This window comes from Rhinopithecus roxellana, chromosome 14 (genome assembly GCF_007565055.1).
Source record: "Rhinopithecus roxellana isolate Shanxi Qingling chromosome 14, ASM756505v1, whole genome shotgun sequence".
NCBI lineage: Eukaryota > Metazoa > Chordata > Mammalia > Primates > Cercopithecidae > Rhinopithecus > Rhinopithecus roxellana.
In genome coordinates, this window is record NC_044562.1 from 18,902,542 (window position 1) to 18,924,033 (window position 21,492).

General features: G+C 35.9%; 1 protein-coding gene across 12 annotated transcripts in view; it reads right to left on the bottom strand.

Moving 5' to 3' along the window:
• SP100 (SP100 nuclear antigen) overlaps positions 1-21,492 on the bottom strand; it is a 120,765-nt gene that overhangs the window by 92,122 nt on the left and 7,151 nt on the right. For all 12 annotated transcript variants that reach the window (XM_030917117.1, XM_030917114.1, XM_030917116.1 and 9 more), the window contains 2 exons: positions 2,121-2,283; positions 883-1,051 (listed from right to left, as the gene is read on the bottom strand). In XM_030917117.1, coding sequence (XP_030772977.1) covers positions 883-1,051; positions 2,121-2,283 — 332 coding nt within the window. The remainder of the gene's footprint in view (positions 1-882; positions 1,052-2,120; positions 2,284-21,492) is intronic.

Sequence of the window (21,492 nt, forward strand, 5' to 3'; positions counted from 1 at the left end):
ATTGCAGGACGTCTTTAATGTGTACCATTTTAATAGTATAAATTATGCATTCTCAGGAAAAAGGTCAAGAATGAAACCTTTAGTTTGGTATAGCACCAAAAAATAGTCCCTGGCAGAGTAATTGGTTTTGTCATTGCTTAATTAATCTTTGTTTCATCCCTTGTGGATAAAGGGTTAGCAAAACCACTTCTACTTCACTGAAGGCAAACTTGACCCAGGGTTAACTTTCTTGCTCATATTCTGAAAACCTAATAAAGATAGCCTTTTTTGCAGTGTTACTAGGCAAACACTGAGGTTAGGAATGACCCATGACTAGTTGACTGGGACTATGTATGGACAACAAATACCTGTGGAGAAGCCCTAGTTGTGGTCTTCCTTCAATTGATAACTCTTGTAACTCAGCTTGCCTATATGGGGTCCTGAAAGCTGTTACTATGGAGCTGTTACAAGAGACATACACTCCCATAGGCATGTGGTGCTGAGTCAAGGTGGATCCTGCACCCACAGCTAAGTTGTCACTCAGGGCAGGTAGTAGTCAATTTGGTGGACTGCTATGTAGACCATTGCAAGGGCTCCCACTGAAGAGAAGAAGCTGCCCTGTTGGGATTCTGTTTCTTACTCTATGCTCTTCTAAGTAAATCTGATGCCAGTGTTGCTCTAATTGTCCTGTGAGTCCAAGTGGCCGGTGAAGCAGACCTCCAGGTGCTTGTTTTACCATAACCATAAGCCATGAGTTTCGAGAAGACTCATGACATGTCTATTTTGTTAACTACCCTATCCCCACTGCCCAACAAAACATGTCACTTATGGTAGGAGCTCAGTATACGCTTATTGAAAAAAATTGACCCTGGAAATCAAAAGGTAGATAATAAATCTAATTACCATTTTTGAAACTTTCATAAATGTGAATTAAATCAGGGTATTCCTGCAAATTGACATCGCTGAACAGTGCTTCCAGAACTGGCAGGTTAAATATCTTCTCCAGTTCACTGAGAACATTGTACACCACTCTCTGTACAGGAACCAGGTTTCTGCAAGAATCTTGAGAATCCTTAAAAAATATTGAATGGAGAAAACATAAATACAGACTTCCAAGTTACAGAAGAGCTCTAGAAAGGAATTCTATGGTTACTGTATTCTAATTTCTCTACATAGGTATTTTCATGTGAAGTTCTATAATTTTTACTTATTGGTATAGCCAGTAATGAAAGAAGTAAATCCCTTCTCCTTAAAAATACCCACTGATGAGCCTGATTGCCTCACCCTCATTTACATTAGATGCAAAAAGGGGTAACTTGGAAGGATAAAAGTGGGCTCAAAGTCCTTTAACAGCCTGATCCATATGGGATAGACATAGCAGACAATCAATGAGTGGCTGTTTGTTGGCTGGACAACCCCTGCTCTTCCCCCAAGACTGATTTGGCCTGAAGGGCTCAAGGAAACCAGGCCACCATTCTCCCCTTGCTGTGAACTTGGCCACAGAGGAAGCACATTCATAGCCGGAGATGACTCGCTGCTCTGTGTCTCCAACAGGGCCTATGGGTGGAATTTACCCATAGTCCAAGACTCCAGAAATGCACAAAAAAAGGAAAGAAAAAGAAAACACATGTGTTGGAGAAAGAATAACAAGCATTTACCTCCAAATTTGTCCTCTCTAGACACCAATTCCCTGTGGGTTTTAATGTTCTCAGATCTAGGTATTTTAAATTGATGTTAACTGGAAGAAAATGCTGTGTCAATTGCTATTTCAAGTAAATCAGTTCATTAAAATTATTTTTAAGTTTTATTTTATGTTTAGTTTATGAATTCTACAAAACACTGTACATTTATGGAGAACACCTATTTCTGCTCCAGTTTCTCCAGTAGCATTCACTCCAACTCCAGAGGGCACCATGGAACACCATTCCCTCAGCTGGAAGCAGGATCGTCTCCGGTGACCTCTGCTTCTCCCCTCCTTTTCTACTTTACAGGAGCACTTACAGAAATACTTGAAAAAGTTCCCCCCTCATAGGAGACCTGTCAGTTAGCAAGTTGTACCCTGAAGTTTTGGTCTAGGACATCAAAGCACAACTTACTTTGGGGCTGGCTTACCAGACTGTGACATAATAAACTTTACTCACTTCAAACATTTTATTTGTGATGAGTTCACGGTCACGGAGGCCCTCAAGGAATGGAAATGTCTTTTTTATTGCATTTGAAATCTCCACCTTATATCTTTTGAAGTGCTTGAATACAGCATCACAGAGAACTCTCTCATCTACATCCTGGTCTTCTGTGAACATCCTAGGGGAAAAGGACACCATGTGAAAATGGTCGTCAAGATTCTGAGATGTTTGTGGAGACTAAGACTTTACATATAAAGGACAAGCTAAAAAGAAAGAACATATATAAAATAGGTGGTACTCAATAGAGGCCAGAATAAATGGAATTTAAGCAACAAAAAAGATGTAATAGAAGAAATGGAGGCTGTGAAAAACTAATATAGAGGACTGAAAAAGTTCTGTTGAAACTGAACAAAGCCATTGTAAAGATACCTTCACCTAACCATATATGGAATATTTTTTTGAAATAAAAATTAAATTCCTACAGAATCTAGATGGAACAAGCAGGTCATCCACAGAGAAATGAAAAACAGTGGAATAAAAATAAAATCTAACCTTGAATATGCATCTTAATTAACAACTGAGAGAAAACAAATCTGAGAAAGATAAAAATAAGATGTCCCTGTCTAATCTGTAGCTGTTAAGAATGAAATATAATCCTACATCATATTATTAATTCATAAATAATACAATGCAGTTTAATAATAATAATGATACCACATTATTGAGAATTTCATGAGAATATCAATGATATCTCCTAGAATGTTGGATTCTACTTTCTGTTAACATAAATATCTCTGTATTATTGTTATATCTGGTGAATCATTTTAGGCATCTGAATTTCAGAAATTGCTGTTGTTTCCTGTGAAAGTAATTTTAAAGTTGAATCTCTAACTCTAGTTCTTAGTTGATTACTTTATTGCTCTGATAATGTTTTAGTCAACTTCTCAGTATTCCTTAATATTATGAAAACTTATGAGCCCTTCCTTCCCAACCAGGAGAGAATTATTGGCACTTTCCAGTATCTAACATGAGGCAGGAAACAATAATGTTACATTTTTGTTTTGAATTTCTGTAAAAAGAGTTTCTGGTTAAAGATCACTAAAATAATAACAAAGGAATTAGATTCACAATGACAAAAAGAATGGCAGAGGACAATAAGCAGATAAGAGATTTCAAATAAAATCTTGAAGGTGAAAAGTGGTCAGAAAAGTGCTAGTTGCAATAGTAGGTAGGGGATGGATGCTTTCAGAGGTTAGGAATCATGGTGCCCTACAGAATTTGTAAGAAACAATGGAGATTTGAAGGGAGACACAGAGCCAAAAACTGATGTGTTATTTGAGAAATGAACAGAACAGTGTATGCCCTGCCCGTCAACCCACATGCTGACCACATGCAGCCAGGCAGCCTCTCAGGGGCAACCATTGCTGTCATTTTTTCCATCATATGTTGATACTGCCTGCTACTGGATTTCGTACAAAGGGAATAAAAGATATATATGCTTTTGTGTCTGCCTTCTTTTGCTTATCATTGGTGCTGATGTGTTGAACAGTAATTTGTTCATTTTTGTTGTTGAGTGGTATTCTATTGTGTGATTCTATCACAATCTGCTTATTCAATTTTCAGTTCATGGTCATCGGAGTTGATTCCATTTTGAGACTACTAGAAATAAAATTGCTGCTCTTGTACAAGTCTTTTCGTGGCAAGATGTTTTCACTTCTCTTGGGTAAATATGTAGGAGTGGAATTGCTGGGTCATTGTGTAAGAATACTGTTAATCATTTTAGAACCTGCCAAACTGTTTTTCAAAGACTATCAGAGAGAGCCTTTCTAGTTTTAGCCATTCCAGTGTGTGTGATGTGATATCTCATTTTAGTTTTAATTTGTATTTCTTTAATGATAAAATGATATCAAGCACATTTTCATGTGCTAATTGGCAATTTTTTTTTTGTAAAGTGTCTGTTCAAGTCTTTGGCTCATTTATATTATTCTGTTTTACTTACTGATGGGTAGGAGTTTTTAAAATATATTACGGATAGAAGTGTTTTGTCTGATGTATGTATTGTGAATATTTTAACCCAGTCTGCAGCTTCTCTTTCATTTTCTTAATCATGACTTTTGATGGGAAGAAATCTGTAATTTTGACGAAGTCCAATTTATTATTTTTTCTTTTATGATTAATGACTTTAGTATACTATCTAAGAAATATTTGCCTACTCAAAGGTCATGAAAATATTCAAAAAACAATTTACAATATAAGTATGGGTTTATATATGTACTTTCTATGCTATACCATTGATCTATTTGTCTACCCTTATGCTGATAAGAATTTGCCTTAAATATCATAGCTTAACAAAAGTCTTGAAGTCAATTAGAAAAGATTGTCTTGGATTTTCTAGATTCTTTGCTTTTATACATATCTTTTCAAATCCATTTGTCAATATCTACAAGAAAAGACTTTAGGATTGTTTTTTGGATTTGAATTGAAGCTACAGATAAATTTGGGGAAGCTGACAACAATATTGAGCCTCCAAACTGTTAACATTGTATATCTCTCCATTTACTTAGATGTCTTTAATTTTACCTAGCAGTGCTTATAGTTTTTAGAAGTCATGTACATCTTTCATTAAATTTATTCTTCTCCAAAAACCCATTGAAATAAAAAATTAAATTTAATTGAATTTAAAAAATAATAAATTTATTCCTAGTTATTTTATTGTTTTGGTGTCACTTTAAATGATAATGCTTTTCAAATTCCTCTTTTACTGTTATATGAAAATATAATTGGTTTGAAATGTATTAACCATGAATTTATGGCATTACTAAATTCATGTATTATTTCTAGTAAATTATTTATAGATTTCCTTTGTATTTTAAAGAAAATATCTATATCATCAGCAAATAGACTGATTTACTATTTCTTTCCAAACAATTATTTCCTTTGTTTGGTCTTATTTCACTGGTTAGGAGTTTGAATACAATGTTGAAGAGAAGTGGTGAGAGTAGACTTCCTTGCCTTATTTCCAATTTCAGGAACGAAGCACTTAGCAGCGCCATTAAGTGTGATGTTTGCTATACCTTTATACATATTCCTGCTTCTTTCTTTCCTTCCTTCCTTCTTTCCTTTCTAAAAGATTTGAAAATAACTACTGATTGAGTGAAATCAGACCTTATAAAACTTTATGTAACACTGAAAGTAAAAATAAAAAGCAGACATAGTTTGCATTTTTAGAGAGATAAAACAAGGAAAACAATGAATTGTAAAAGATAAAACAGGAAGTCCTAGCCCAAGCAGTCAGACAAAAGAAAGAAATCAAGGGCATCCTAATCGGTAAAGAGGAAGTCAAACTGTCACTGTTCACCAATGATACGATTGTATCCTAGGATATAGATCTGATAAATGAATTTAGTAAAGTTTCAGGATACAAAATCATCAGTAGCACTGCTATACACCAACAACGATCAAGCTGAAAATAAAATCAAATCCCTTTTACAACAGCTGCAAAACAAACAAACAAACAAACAAAAAACCAGCAAAACAACAACAGCAACATCAACGACAAAAAACCAAAACACCTTAGGATATACCTAACCAACGAGGTGAAAGATCTCTGTGAGGAGAACTACAAAACACTGCTGAAAGAAATCATAGATGACACAAACAAATGGAAACACATTCCATGCTCATGGATGGGTAGAATCAATATTGTGAAAACGATGATACTGCCCAAAAGCAATCTACAGATTCAATGGAATTCCCATCAAAATACCACCATCATTATTCGCAGAACTAGAAAAAGAATCCTAAAATTCATATAGAGTCAAAAAAGGGCCCACATTGCCAAAGCAAGACTAAATAAAAATTCCAGAACCTATAAATAACTCAAACAAATCAACAAGAAAAAAATCAGATAATCTTATCAAAAAGTAGGCAAAGGATATGAATAGACAATTCTCAAAAGAAGATATGCAAATGGCCAAGAAATATACGAAAAAATTCTCAATATCACTAATTATCAGGGAAATGCAAATCAAAACCACAATGCAATACCACCTTACTCTTGCAAGAAAAAACATAATTAAAAAATAAAAACATGATAGATGTTGGCATAGATGTGGTGAAAAGGGAACACTTTACACTGCAGGTGGGAATGTAAACTATTACAACTGCTATGGAAAACAGTATGAAGATTCCTTAAAGAACTATCATTTGATCCAGCAATCCTACTACTGGGTCTCTACCTAGAGGAAAATAAGTCATGATATAATAAAGACATTGTACATACATGTTTATAGCAGCACAATTAGCAATTGAGAAAATGTGGAACAAGACTAAATGCCCACCAACCAATGAATGGATAAAGAAAATTATATATATATATATAACATACATATGTACATACCATGGAGTACTCCTCAGTCATAAAAAGGAATGCAATAATGGCGTTCTCAGCATCCTGGATGGAGTTGGAGACCATTATTCTAAGTGAAGTAACTTAAGAATGGAACCAAGAATCATTATGTTCTCACTTATCAGTGGGAGCTAAGCTATGAGAATGCAAAGGCATAAGAATGATATAATGGACCTTGGGGATTCAAAGGAAAGGGTGGGAGGGGAGTGAGAGATAAAAGAATACACACTGAGTTCAGTGTACACTGCTTGGGTGATGGATGCACCAAAATCCCAGAAATCACCACTAATGAACTTATCCATGTAACCAAAACCACCTGTTCTCCCCAAAAACTATTGAAATAAAATAAAGATAAAATGGAAAAAGTATGAAAAATTATTTAAACAGAATGTAAAGGAAAAATGATATTGAAAGGCAATATTAATAATATTGAAAAAGAATCATCAATATTGATGATATCGATGTTGACTGGAATCAAAGAGAATCCAACTAAAGACACAGCTAGGACAAAATGACACAAAAAATGTCAAAATCGAAAATCAGTAAGTTATGGTATGCAATTGTCAATAAAACAAAAAGCAAGACTGTTCCCATTTAACGTCAAATCAAAATTCAAGAAACAAGTCATGAGACAAATGTTTTACAGACATTGAAAAACAATTCACCTCTGGTTTTCGACTCTTTACATAAACAAAAATGGACAAAGTATACAGGCTCCGGATAAATTAATAAAAATGATTTAATATTTACTCTTGTGACTTAAAAACAGAGAACATGGCTGGGCATGGTGCCTCATGCTGGTACTCCCAGCACTTCAGGAGGCTGAGGTGGGCGGATCACGAGGTCAGGAGTTCGAGACCAGCCTGACCAACATAGTGAAACCCCATCTCACTAAAAACACAAAAATTAGCCAGGCATGGTGGTGCATGCCTGTAATCCCAGCTACTCGGGAGGCTGAGGCAGGAGAATTGCTTGAACCTGGGAGGCAGAGGAGGCAGTGAGCCAAGATCGCGTCTCTGTACTCTAGCCTGGGTGACAGAGTGAGACTCTGTCCCAAACAACAACAACAACAGCAACAAAAACGGAAGAACACATATTTCTCAATATCCTTGAAATATATATCAATATTCAGCATAATCTTAGCCACAAAAGAAGTCTCAAAAAGTTATAATCACTAGAGGTGAAACAGACTTCATAAAGAAAACAAATTACTTAAGATTTTAGAAACCAAAAGAAAACACACTGTGTTGGATCAAAGACGAAATAAAACTTGTAGTTAGAGGTTATTTAGAACCAAGAAGAAAGAGAAAACTAATGACAATGAGATTGAATGAAACAAAAAAAAGTTCAACTTTAGAAAGTCTCTATAATTTTATATCAATAAGTAAAAGAGAAAACATATTTAAACATATTCACGAATGGGTTTAAAAGGGAATTTGATAAGTCCTAGCAGCTATTATTTTTAAAATTAAAACTCTTTATGAAATAAAAACTAACACAACATGAAGTCTCTAAAATCAGCAAATGTTATAGTAAACATTAATGGTGAAGTCATTTAAATAGAAAACAATATGGGGATGTCTACCATTACCACCATCTTTTACATATATATGTGTGTGTACATATACACATATGCATATGTGTTCACATATACATGTTTTAGAAGCTTTAGCTAATGCAATAGGATATGAAAATAAAATAATGGATAGAAATACTAAAATAGTATACAATATGTTCTATAATTATATATGTAGGAAACCTAGAGACCTAATAAAATTCATAAGAACTAGAAAAAGAATTTACTGAGGAGTATATATTAGTCTGTTTTCACACTGCTATAAAGAACTGCTCGAGACTGGGTAATTTATAAAGGAAAGAGGTTTAATTGACTTAGTTCAGTGTGGCTGGATAGGCCGCAAGAAACTTCCAATCATGGTGGAAGGGGAAGGGGAAACAAGTCACCTTCTTCACAAGGCAACAGGAAGGAGAAGTGCCAGGTGAAGGCGGAAGAGCCCCTTATACCATCAGATCTCATGAGAACTCACTCATTATCATGAGAATAGAATGGGCGAAATTGCCCCATGATTCAATTACCTCCACCTGGTCTCTCCCTTGACACCTGGAGATTATGGGGATTACAATTCAAGATGAGATTTTGGGTGGGGACACAGCCAAACCATATGAGAGTATGAATAGAAAATAGATATATAAAACTTATAGTTTTTATTTTGAATGACATACATTGAAAAAAACACTCAGACTCAATAGTAAATACAAATGTATATATTTATAAACATCTGAAAGGTATGAGACCTATATGAAGAAAACTATAAAAATCTTATTGAAGAAAATTAAATAAGATCTAAATAAACAGATTATGAAAGGCTTCCAATTACAAAAAAGGTAGTAATTTTAAAACATCCATTATTCTGAAATTATTATGTAAGTATGGTGCACTTGCAACCCAGAACCCCATTAAAACTGGATAAAATATTCCTGCATTAGTTTGCTAAGGATAATGGCCTCCAGCTCCATCCATGTCCCTGCAAAGGACATGATCTCATTCCTTTTTTATAGCTGCATGGTATTTCATAGTGTATATGTACCATATTTTCTTCCTCTAGTCTATCACTGATGGCCATTTAGGTTGATTCCATGTCTTTGCTATTGTGAATAGTGCTGACTGCATGTTCTCACTTATAAGCGGGAGCTCAATGATGAGAACACATGGACACATGAGGAGGAACAATACACACTTGGGTCTGTTGGAGGGCGGGGGCTGGGAGGAGGGAGAGGATCAGGAAGAAGAGCTAGTGAATGCTGGTCTTAACACCTGTGTGATGGAATGAATCACATAGCAAATCACCATGGCACACTTTTGTCTATGTAGAACATCTGCACATCCTGCACATGTACCCCCGAACTTAAATAAAAGTTGGAAAAAAAACCTGAATCAAATAATGTAAATATTTAAATGACAGAACAAATATCTGAGTCAGACAAGAAAAATTTGAGAAGAGAGTAGTTAAAGGAAGATTTCTCTTAATAGGTTAAAATGTTTTTAAAAAGCAATACAAATATAAAAGAGTATAGAAAAGCATTTTCAATATATACGACAAAGGATTAATATATCTGATATTAATCGGCAAAGACTACAATCTATTAATAAAAAGCAACAAATAGCCCGTCCAAAATAGACCTGAACAGGCAGCTTAAATATGAGGAAATGAAAATGTCTAATAAAGATATGAATACATAAAAATTAAAACATCAGTGAGAAATTATTGCTCACCCATTAGATTGGCAAACAGAATTTCATTAGTGACACTGTGTCACACGGGAGAAGATTCAGAGAAACAGACACTTACTCATCCCTGGTGTGAGCATGAATTACTACAGCCTTTTCAGAAAAGATTTGGCAACGTCTACTAAATTTTAAGCTGTACTACAGACTGATCCAGCAGATCCACTTTTGGAACCTATCCTATAGAAATAAAAAGACAACGTCCATCTTATAAAAACAAGAACTGCAGAACTTTCAATGCTCCCAATTTCTTCAAGAGTGAAAGACAGACCTTACACTGTTCAAAGGGTCTGAAATGATACATCCTTTGCTCCTCTCTTTTTGCTCATGTCTGTCGGGCCACACTCACCTCTGCTGTTTCTTGACTACACCAGAGATTCTGCACTGTTAGAGACTTGATACTGGCTATTTTCTCTGCTTAGCACAGACACATATATCTATGTAGTGAACTAACTCCCTTGTCTCTTTTAGATCCTTGTTTCACTATCACCTTCTCAATGAGGCCTGCTTTGATCAACCTGTCTAAAAATCACAATCACAATCCCCCTAGCATGCCCCCATACCTCCAAGCCCCTAATCTGCCTCTATTTCTTTTTCTCATGCCTTCACTACTCCCTAATATGCCAAATGAATTACTTATTTACTTATTGTTTATCATATTCTTTATTGTCTCTTTTCTCCTCAAAAATATATATGCCATGAGGGCAGAGGTTTTGTTTGTTTTGTCCACTGATTTTTCTTGAGTATCTGATATATACAAGGTGTTCCATAAGTATTTGTTGACTAGATGCTCATAAATGCAAAATTTTTGTTGAAGCATTTGCTTTTACCAGCAAAAATCCCTCAACAATAACATATACTCCTAAACCTGAAAACAACCTAATTGTCTATTCAGCTGACTGGTTAAGTACATTACTGTAAATATACACTGTTGAACTATTACATAGCTATTTAATTCTAGTAATTTGGATAGATGGTCATAGTTTTGTTGTTCAATGAAAACATCATGTTTAGATCAATATATTATGATCACATTTTTATAAAATTAAAAAAGTCTTTCATTTGTATATAAAATTCAGAATAAATGTTAGGGAAGGCATGGAACCACTACACCCCAGGTGTTAACACTGGCTTAGTGGGCAGTTTCAGAGTTCTAACCAGGTCCCTTCAGATCTTTCTTTTACCATTTTTTAGGTAATATCAGAGAATAGAAATAATAGAGTAAACAGAATAAGACTTTTGAGTAAGTATATTTAATAACCCCATAACTTATTATAATAAGTTCAATAATAATATTAATATTGAATAAGTTATGAATAATATTCAACCAACTAGGAAACTTAGAAATTTAAAAGTTGAGTTTGTAAATTCAAAAATAAAGGTAGGCAAAATAATAAAACATTTAAAAATAAATTGAACAAACAGAATGCAAGACTTGTAGGCTGAAAATGGCAAAATATTGCTGAGAGAAATTAAAGATCAAAATAAATAGAGATGCCCATGTTCATGGATTGAAAGACTCAATATGTTTAACATGGCAGTTCTCTCCAAATTGATTTAGAGACTTAATATGATTCCTATCAAAATCCCAAATGGCCTTTTGCAGAAATTGAGAAGCTGATTCTAAAATTTACATGGAATTGCAAAGAACCCAGAATATCCAAAACAGTCTTGAAAAAGAAGAAAAAAGTTGGAAGACTTATACTTTGTGATTTCAACACTTCTTATAAAGCTGCATGAATCAAGACAGTACTGGCATAAATATATATAAAGATCAATACAACAGAACTGAGAATGCTGAAATAAATCCTTAGGTTTTTGGTCAATTGATTTTCCACAAAAGTGCCAAGGCAATTAAATGAGGAAAAGATAGTCTTTTCAATCAAATAGTACTAGTACAACTGGATAGACACATGCAAAAATACAAAATTAGACCCTTACCTCACACCATATGCATAAATCAACTCAAAATGGATCATGGATCTAAATGTAAAAGCAGGGATGGCTTTATGGACATGCATCCTGTGCAGTCACAAAAGACTCTGTGCTTAGTTTAGTGTCTGCTTTCACTGTTTTGAAATCCTTAATAATTTTTGAACAAGGATTCCCCCCCATTTTCATTTTTCACTGGGTTCCCCAAATTATGCAGTAGTCTTGTAAAACAGCAAAAATGATAAGACTTTTGGAAGAAAACACAGGCAAAAATCTTTGTGACTTTAGGTGAGACGAAGAATTAGCTACAACAAAAGTATAATCCTTAAAAGAATAAATAAGTTAAAATTTAACAAAATTTAAATCTTTTGTGCCTCAAATATACCATAAAGAGAAAGAAAAGATTAGTCACAGTCTGAGAGAAAACATTAGCCAATCATATTTTTAATAAACTACTTGTATTCAGATATGTAAAGAATTCTGACAACTCAATATGAAGACAAGCCAATTAAAAATGGACAAATGATTTGAATAGATATTTCTCCAAAAGACATGTGAAAAATAAAAATGTGAAAAGATGTTCAGTATCATTAGTTATTAGAGAAAAGCAAAATCAAACCACAACAAAATACCAAAATACATCCACTGGAATGACTACAAAGACATAAAATAACAAGTTTTAGCAAAGATGCGGAAAAACTGGAACCTTATACATTGCTGTAAAATGGTCTTTTGGAAACAACGTAAGACAGATTTTTAAAAAGTGAAACATAGCGCTACTATAGAACCCAATAATTTCACTCCTAAATATCTACCTAGAAACGAAAATGTATATCCACACAAAGGCTTGTATGCAAATACTCAAGACAGCATTATTCATAATAGTCAAAAAATAAAAACAATCCAAATTTCCATTGACTGGCAAATGAAAAAAATACCATTGATAGAGCCATATAAAGGAATACAATTCATCAATAAAAAGGAAATAAATATAAATACATGCTAAAACATGGATGAACTTCAAAAACATTACATTCAATGAAATAACCCAGTTGTAAAAGACCGTATAATATATGATCCATTTACATGAAATGTCCAGGAAAGGGAAAACTACAGAGATAGAAAGTATATTGGTGGTTGCCTAGGGCTGGAGAATAGGAGCAGGAATTGATCCCAAATAGTCATGAAGAAGCTTTTAAGGGTAGCGAAAATATTCTACACTTGGATTGTGATGACGGTTGCACAACTCTGTAATTCTGTTAAAAATCATTGAGATACACACTTAAAACAGGAGAATTTTACAGTATGTAAATTGTACCTCATTAAAGCTGTTAAAAAATAAAGTTGGGTGTGCAGAATAGACTCAGTTGAAGAGTAACTTAGTGAGTCACATTTTTCTTTCTGGAATATAGCTGGGGGGAAAGATATGGAAAATGTGAAAAAAGAAGGTTTTTCTTTTGCATAAGATGTTTCAACTTTCTGCCAAAGGGAATTCCAGAAGAGAATAGAAAGAATGAGAATAGGGAAATCAAACTTTAAAAAGTTCTCCAGAGCTGAAACTAGAACCTTAGATTTAAAAGGCACATCCAGGATGGGATGTCACTAAGATGGCAGAATAGGAGGTTTCTGGCTTTAGTCTCTCTCCCAGAAAGACTCATTAACAACTATCCATAGACAAGGATGCCTTTGTGAAAATTTCAGAACCCAAGAGAGGCTGAATTACCTCCCTTGGACCACAAAACCTGAGAAAAACCACATTAGAAGGGTAAGAGGAATGGTTTCACTTTCCTCCCCAGGAGGAAAGTGCTCCTCCCCCAGGCTGGCACAGTGCCACACCAAGAGGTTTTCCCTGAGCCTAAAGTTTCTCCAGTGGGGAGCCTAAGGAGGACATCCAGCTTCCCTGGCATTCTGGGCTGCTTCTTTGGAGGCCCAATTCTGTCTTGCCTCATGGGAAACAAATGGGAAATCAGTGGGACTGGACCACCTGGGTTTGATTAGAAATGAAGAAGTGAGGGCAGGGCTCACAGTGGCCAATGCATAGATCATCATGCTGGTACTGTGCTCCTGACGTCAGCACCCTCTCAGAGAGCTCAGCCAGCAGCTCTGTCCACCTGCAGAGGCAAGCTGGTGGCCCTATTTGGCCAGGCAGCATGGTCAGCAGTTCTAACTAGCTTGGGTACCTAGCCAGCAACCCAGCCCATCTAAGGTGTTTAGGTTTCTGTCTTGCCTGACCAGGGAACCCCCCAAAGAGATTCTGCCCAGCCTCAAATCCTAGCATATGTCTTTCTCCAGGCAGGTAATCAAGCCAGCCACCCTGCCTAACTACAGAGTATGTTCTCTAGCCCTGCTAACTAGGAAGTCCAAATTGAGACCCCGCCCAGGTGCAAAGCCCAGCCAATGACCTGCATGGGCAGGAAACCAAGCCAATGACCTCTTTCAATGGTGGGCACAGCTTTGGGGCCCCAAGCAACTAGAGATCCCAGCCTGTGGCCATACCCAGGCAGGGAGTAGAACCAGTCACTCTCCAAATGTAGAACATAGCCTGTGGTCCTACCCGATCACCCAACTGTGGAACACAGCCTTCAACTCTGCCTGATCACAGAGCCCAGCCTGTGATCACACCTAACAATAGGTTAAGGCCTTGTCCCATCTTAGAGCCTGGCCATTAGCTGCTGCCCAACAAAAGGGTCCAGTCAAAACATCCAAACAACCATAGAGACCAGCAGTGGCCTTATCCAATCTCAGAGCACAGGCAATGATCTGGCCCAGCAAGAGATCTCAACAGAAAGCTCTGCCTGTCCATGGATGCTACCAGCTGACCTGTCCAGAACTCCAGGCTGGACTGACTAGTGAAGGGCTTTCCCTGCCAGAACAAACTTATAAAGCCTGGAAGAGGTGATTGTTTCCTCAAATGTGCAGACACCAATGATAAGATGCAAGGATCATAAAGAATCAGGAAAAATAATACCACTAAAATAAACTAACATGCTCTAATAACTGACTCTAAAGAAATAATGATCTATGAACTTACTGACAAAGAATTCAGAATAATTCTCTTTAAAAAGTTCAGTGAACTATAAGCAAACACTGATAGACAACTAACAAAATTAGAAAACAATATATAAACAAAGTTATAATGCCAGAAAGGAACAGGAACCATTTTTTAAAAGCCAGAAATCCTAGATCTGAAAAATACAATGACTGGATGGAAAAATTTAATAGAGAGCTTTAACAGCTGACTCATTCAAGCAGAAGAAAGACTAAATGAACTCAAAGATAGGTCATTTGATATTATTTACTCAGAGGAGCAAAAATAGCAAAGAATAAAAATGAGTTTAAAAAAGCCTATGGGATTTATTGGACACCATCAAGTAAAACAACATGCAAATTATGGGAATTACTGAAGGAGAAGAGAGAGAGAAAATGAACAAAAAGTACATCTAGAGAAGTAATGGCTGGAAACGTCCCACATTTGGGGAGAGAAATGAACATCTAGATTCATTGGGCCCAAAGGTGCCCAAATAGATTGAACAAGAAAATTTGACACCAAAATATTATAATTAAATTATCAAAAGATAAAGACAGAATATTTTGAAAGCAGCAAGGAAAGTATAACTCATTATGTATAACAGAGCCCTCATAAGGCTAGCAGTGAATTTCTCAGCAGAAACGTCCTCTCAGCCCAGGAGAGATTAGGGTGATATATTCAAAATACTGAAAGAATAGAAACTCTACTGACCAAGAATGTTATACCTGGTAAAGCTGTCCTTCAGAAGCGAGATAAAAACCTTCCCAAACAAGCAAAAGCTGAAGGAGTCCAACATCACTAGACCTGTCTTACAAGAAATGCGAGAGGGAGTTCTTCAAGCTGAAATGAGATGGTACTAATTCACAACATAACAACATATAAATATACAAAACTTCACCAGTAAAGGTAAATATATAGTGAAAGTCAGAAATCTCTAATATTATAATGATTGTGCATAAGTCATTTTCAACTCTGGTATAAAAGTTAAAAAACAAACTATTAAAAATAATTATATCTATAGCAATTAATATAGTTGGCTTCATGTCACCACCCAAATCTCATGTTGAATTGTAATCCCCAGTGTTGGGGGAGGGCCCTGGTGGGAGGAATTGGATCATGGGGGTGGATTTCCCCCTTGCTGTTCTTGGGACAGTGAGTGAGTTCTTATGAGATCTAGTTTAAAAGTGTGTAGCGCTTCTCCCTTCACTCTCTTTCTCTCCTGCAGCCATGTGAAGACGTGTTTGCTTCCCCTTCACCCTTCCACCATGATTGTAAGTTTTCTGAGGCCTCCCCAGCCATGCCTCCTGTACAGTCTGTGGAACTATGAGTCAACTAAACCTCTTTTCTTTATAAATTACACAGTCTCAGGTAGTTCTATTTTTTTTTTTTTTTTTTTTTTGAGGCAGAGTCTTGCTTTTGCACTGTCAACCAGGCTGAAGTGCAATGGTGCTATCCTGGCTCACTGCCTCCTGGGTTTAAGTGATTCTCCTGCCTCAGCCTCCCAAGTAGCTGGGACTACAGGCACATGCCACCACACCTGGCTAATTATTGTATTTTTAGTAGAGACAGGGTTTCATTATGTTGACCAGGCTGGTCTCAAACTCCTGACCTCAGGTGATCCACCCACCTCGGCCTCCCAAAATGCTGAGATTAGAGGCGTGAGCCACTGCACCTGGCCTCAGGTAGTTCTTTAAAGCAGTGTGAGAATGGACTAATATAGTAATTTGTTATTGGAGACAAAATATAAAAAATATGTAAATTGTAACATCAATTGACTGAAATGTGAGAGGGGGAGAAGTAAAAGTATAGAGTTCTGCATGTGATTGAAGTTGTTGGCTTAAAATAGGATGGTATAGCTATAAAATATTTTATGTAAGCCTCATAGTAACCACTAAGTAGAATAGATAAATAAGATTAAGAGAAAGGAATCACAGTATATCATTTCAAAAGTGATTAAATCACAAAGGAGGGCAACAAGAAAAAAAAAAAGAAAAAAGGTACTACAAAGCAGTCAGAACACAATTAACAAAGTGGCAATAGTAAGTTCTTACCTGTCAATAAATGGATTAAATTATCTAATCAAAAGAAGTAGAGTGACTGAATGGATTAAAAAAAATCCACAAGATCAAACAATCTGCTGCATATAAGAGTCTCATTTTAGGCTGGGTGCAGTGGCTCACACATGTAATTCCAGCACTTTGGGAGGCCCAGGCAGATGATCACTTGAGGTCGGAAGCTCAAGACGAGCCTGGCCCATAGTGAAATCCCATCTCTACCCAAAATACAAAAATTGGTTGGGTGTTGTGGCAGGTACCTGTAATCCCAGCTACTTGGGAGGCTGAGGCAGGAGAATCGCTTGAACCTGGGAGGCAGAGTCTGCAGTGAGCCGAGATAGCACCACTGCACTCCAACCTGGGAGGCAGAGTTTGCAGTGAGCCAAGATAGCACCACTGTACTCCAACCTGGGTGACAGAGTGAGACTCTGCCAAAGGGAAAAGAAAGAGAGAGAGACAGTCAGACTCGTTTTAGCCCTAAGAACACAAGTAGGCTGAAGGTGAAGGGATGAAAAAAGATATTCCATGCAAAAAATGACCAAAAGAAAGCAGAGGTGAATATATTTATACCAAATGAAATATGCATTAAGTAAAAAATGGCCACAAGAGATACAGAAAATCAATATATAAAGATAAAGGTGACAGTTCATCAAAAGGATACAACAACTGTAAATATTTTTGCATACAGCACTGGAACTTCTAAATAACTAAAGCAAATACTAACAGAACTGAAAAAAGAAAGAAACAGCAATACAATGTTAGTAGGAGACCTTAATACTCTACCCTCAATAATCATAGATCAATCAGACAGAAAAATATAGGGAAACATTGATCTTGAACCACACTTTAGATCAAATAGACCTAACGAACATATATAGAACATTTCATTCAACAGCAGCAGAATACACATTCTACTTCAGTGTACATGAAACATTATCCAGTAAAAAAAAAATCATGTGTTAGGCCACAAAAGAAGTCTTAACAAATTCAAAAGTGAAATCATATCAAGTGTCTTTCCTGGCCACAATATTATGAAACTAGAAATCCATAATAGGAGGAAATTTGAAGAATTCATAACTTTTGTATAGAATATATAAATAATGTAAGGATGTTAAACAACACATTCCTGAATAACCAATAGGTCAAAGAAGAAGCCAAAAAGGTAACTTATAAATATCCTGAGGCAAACAAAAATGAAAACACAACCTAGCAAAACTGGAATGCAGTAAGAGCAGTTCTAAGAGGCAAGTTTATAGCTATAAATACCTACCTTAGGAAAAATATCTTAAATCATTTAACTTTACAGTTGATGAAGAAAGATAAGGTAAACCCAAAGTTAGCAGCAGAAGGGAGAAAATAATGTAGATTAGAGCAGAAATAAATAGGGAATAGGAAAACAATAGAAAAGATAAACAAAACTCAGAATTGGTTCTTTGAAAGATAAACAAAATTAGCAAATCTTTCACTAAACTAACCAAGTTAAAAAAGAGACAACACTCAAATAAACTTACAAATGACAGAGGAAACATTACAACTGATAACATGATAATACAAAGAATCATGAGACTACTATGAACAATTATGCATCAACAAATTGGATAACCTAGAAGAAATAGACAAATTCCTAGAAATACACAATCTATCAAAAGTGAATCCTGAAAGAACAGATAATCTAAACAGACCAATAATGAGTAAAAAGATTGAATAAGGAAACAACTTTCCATTAAAGAAAAACCAATTGGCTATGCTAGTGAATTCTACCAAACATTTAAGAAACTAATACCAATCCTTCTAAAACTCTTCCAAAAAAAAATTAAGAGCAAGGAACACTTCCAAACTCATTGTATGTGCACTACCTTGATACCTAAGCCAGATTAGAACACTACAAGAAAAAAAATTGCAGCCCATTCCCCCTGATATACATAGAGGGAACAATTACGTACAAAACACTACCAAACCAAACCAAATTCAACAGTACGCTAAAATGATCACTTACCACCATCAAGTGGGATTTATCCCCGGGACGCAAGGATGATGCAACATGTAAATCAATAAAGGTGTTGTGCAACATTAACAGAATGAAGGACAAAAATCATATGAACATTTTCATAGATGCAGAAAAAGGATTTGAAAACTTCAACATCCTTTCATGATAAAAAAAAAAAAAAGTTTAACAAATTGGGTATAAATGAAATATACCATAAAGGCCATGTATGACAAGCCCATCTAACAAGATTAGATTCTGATTGAGAAATCTAAAAAAGGTGAGTCATAGAAAGAGTCAAATAGCAGTTGCCAAGGGCTGGGAAGTGGGAGGAATGGGAAAATGTTGGTTAAAGGGCACAGACTTTCAGTTATAAGATGGATAAGTTCTGGGAATTTAATGTGTAGTATGGACACTATAGTTAACAATAATGTATTACATACTTGAAATTTGATAAGAGAATAGATCTTAAATATTCTCATCACACACATACAGTGGTAACTATGTGACATGATGGATATGTTAACTAACTTGATTGTAGTAATCATTTCACAATATAAACATGAAATCATCATGTTGTACACCTTCAATGTATACAATTGTACCTCAACAATACCAAAAAAAAAAAGGTAATCACAACTAAATATTTTAACCTTAGGAGACTTTTAATTCAAGAAATTATATCATGGTCTGTGTTCCTAAAGTACTGGATTGTATTTACACATTTAGATGATTTCTGTAGGATGACAAATGTGGCTGCATTACACCCCTACAGCCATAAAACTTCCCTGGGGAAACCTCCCATTCCCATCATGGACCTGACACCACAACAGTTCCAAATTAACCATATTTAGTTAAGAAAATGCTGGCACCCCAATTGGGAATTGCTCACTGATTACCCAGAAAATCCCCTCCCCCCCCCCTTTTTTTTGAGATGGAGTCTCACTCTCTTGCCCAGGCTAGAGTGCAGTGGTGCGATCTTGCTCACTACAACTTCCACCTCCCGTTTTCAAGCAATTCTCCCTGCCTCAGACTCCTGAGTAGCTGGGATTACAGGTGCCTGCCACCACGCCCAGCTAATTTTTGTATTTTTCAGTAGAAATGTGGTTTCACCATGTTGGCCAGGCTGGTCTTGAACTCCTGACCTCAGGTGATTCATCTGCCTCGGCTTCCCAAAGTACTGGGATTACAGGTGTGAGCCACTGCACCCAGTCAATCCCTCCCCTTATGAAGGAATATTCCATGCCTTCATTATGCTTATCCACATAGCATGTGAGCTCTGGCCAGGCTAGGCATGGCTCATTCTTTTGAGCACACTTGCATTCCTCTCTTGAGTGTGTATTTGCTTTTGCTCTGCAATCTTCTTTACTTTCACTTTGGTCTGGCCTTCAAATTCTTTTCTGGGGCAAAGACAAGAACCTGTACCGGCCTGCTGACAGCACCATTATTAATACCGTCATTTTACAGGGAAGAAACAAGGCTTGCCCCATCTCTACATGCATGCCGTGGCAGAGCTGGACTTCACACCACCCTTCCCCAATCATCCTAGTGTTGATCCTCCCTGCTCCTACCCTCTCTACTATCTGGCTTTAGTTACTACACTCTTAATCATTGCACTATATTGCCTTTCAAATGTGGTGAAGCCTCTAAACTGACTATGTACTAGGCCACAAGAGAAACAACAATAGACTCTCACAAATGGAAATCTTAAGGAACACATTTTCTGACCACAATGTGATAGGATCAGAGGGAACAACCAAAGGACAGGGGACGACTTCCCCAACTCATTCCACTGAGAAATTTTAAAAGCTGCTTCCAAACACTTCTTAAGTTAACCAGGAAATCAAAATCAAAATAACAAATGGCTAAGAAATAAACTCCAATGAAAACACCATATATTATAAAGGCCAAACATTTCCAAAGTGCCACAGAGGTGAACATTCATGGCCTAAAATGCATTTATTAGAAAATAGGAAACACTGACAAGTAAATTAAGTTTTAAACCAATGTATTAGAAACAGAACACAAGGTAATCCCCTCAACAAAGGAGAAGTAAAGAATTAGGAAAGAAAATATACAGAAAAATATAATAAAGAAAAGCAAGATTTAATTAAACCCCAAACAGAAAATAAGAGTAGTGGATCAATAAAACCAAAAGGTGGTTCATTGAAAAGACCAACAAAATGGAAAGATTGCTCAAAAAATCAAGAAAAAAACAATAATAAACAATGGGAGGAATAGGAAAAAGGAAACGTCTTCAGAGAAGGAAAGGATTAAAACTTTATACAAGAAATTCCTATACAACTTTCTATCAATAAGAAGAGAATCTAGGAAAATAGTTACTTTTTAGGACAATATAAATGATCAAAACTGGCTCAAAGGTCAGCATAAGAACTAAAAATAATAGGAGACATGCGTAATATACCTACAGAGCTTGGAAATGCATAATACACTTCCACAGACATCAATTTAAAATAATTTAATGGACAATTTTCTGCAATCTTTCAAGGAACAGATGATGTCTGTATTAAACAAACCATTCTAATACATATATGTGCATATATATATATATATATTCAAAATTTCAGTCACCCCCAGTTATTTCATGAGGCTGCTATAGTTCTGCTATCGATCCCAGACAAATACAAAATAAGAAATGAAAATTGTAGGTCACTAA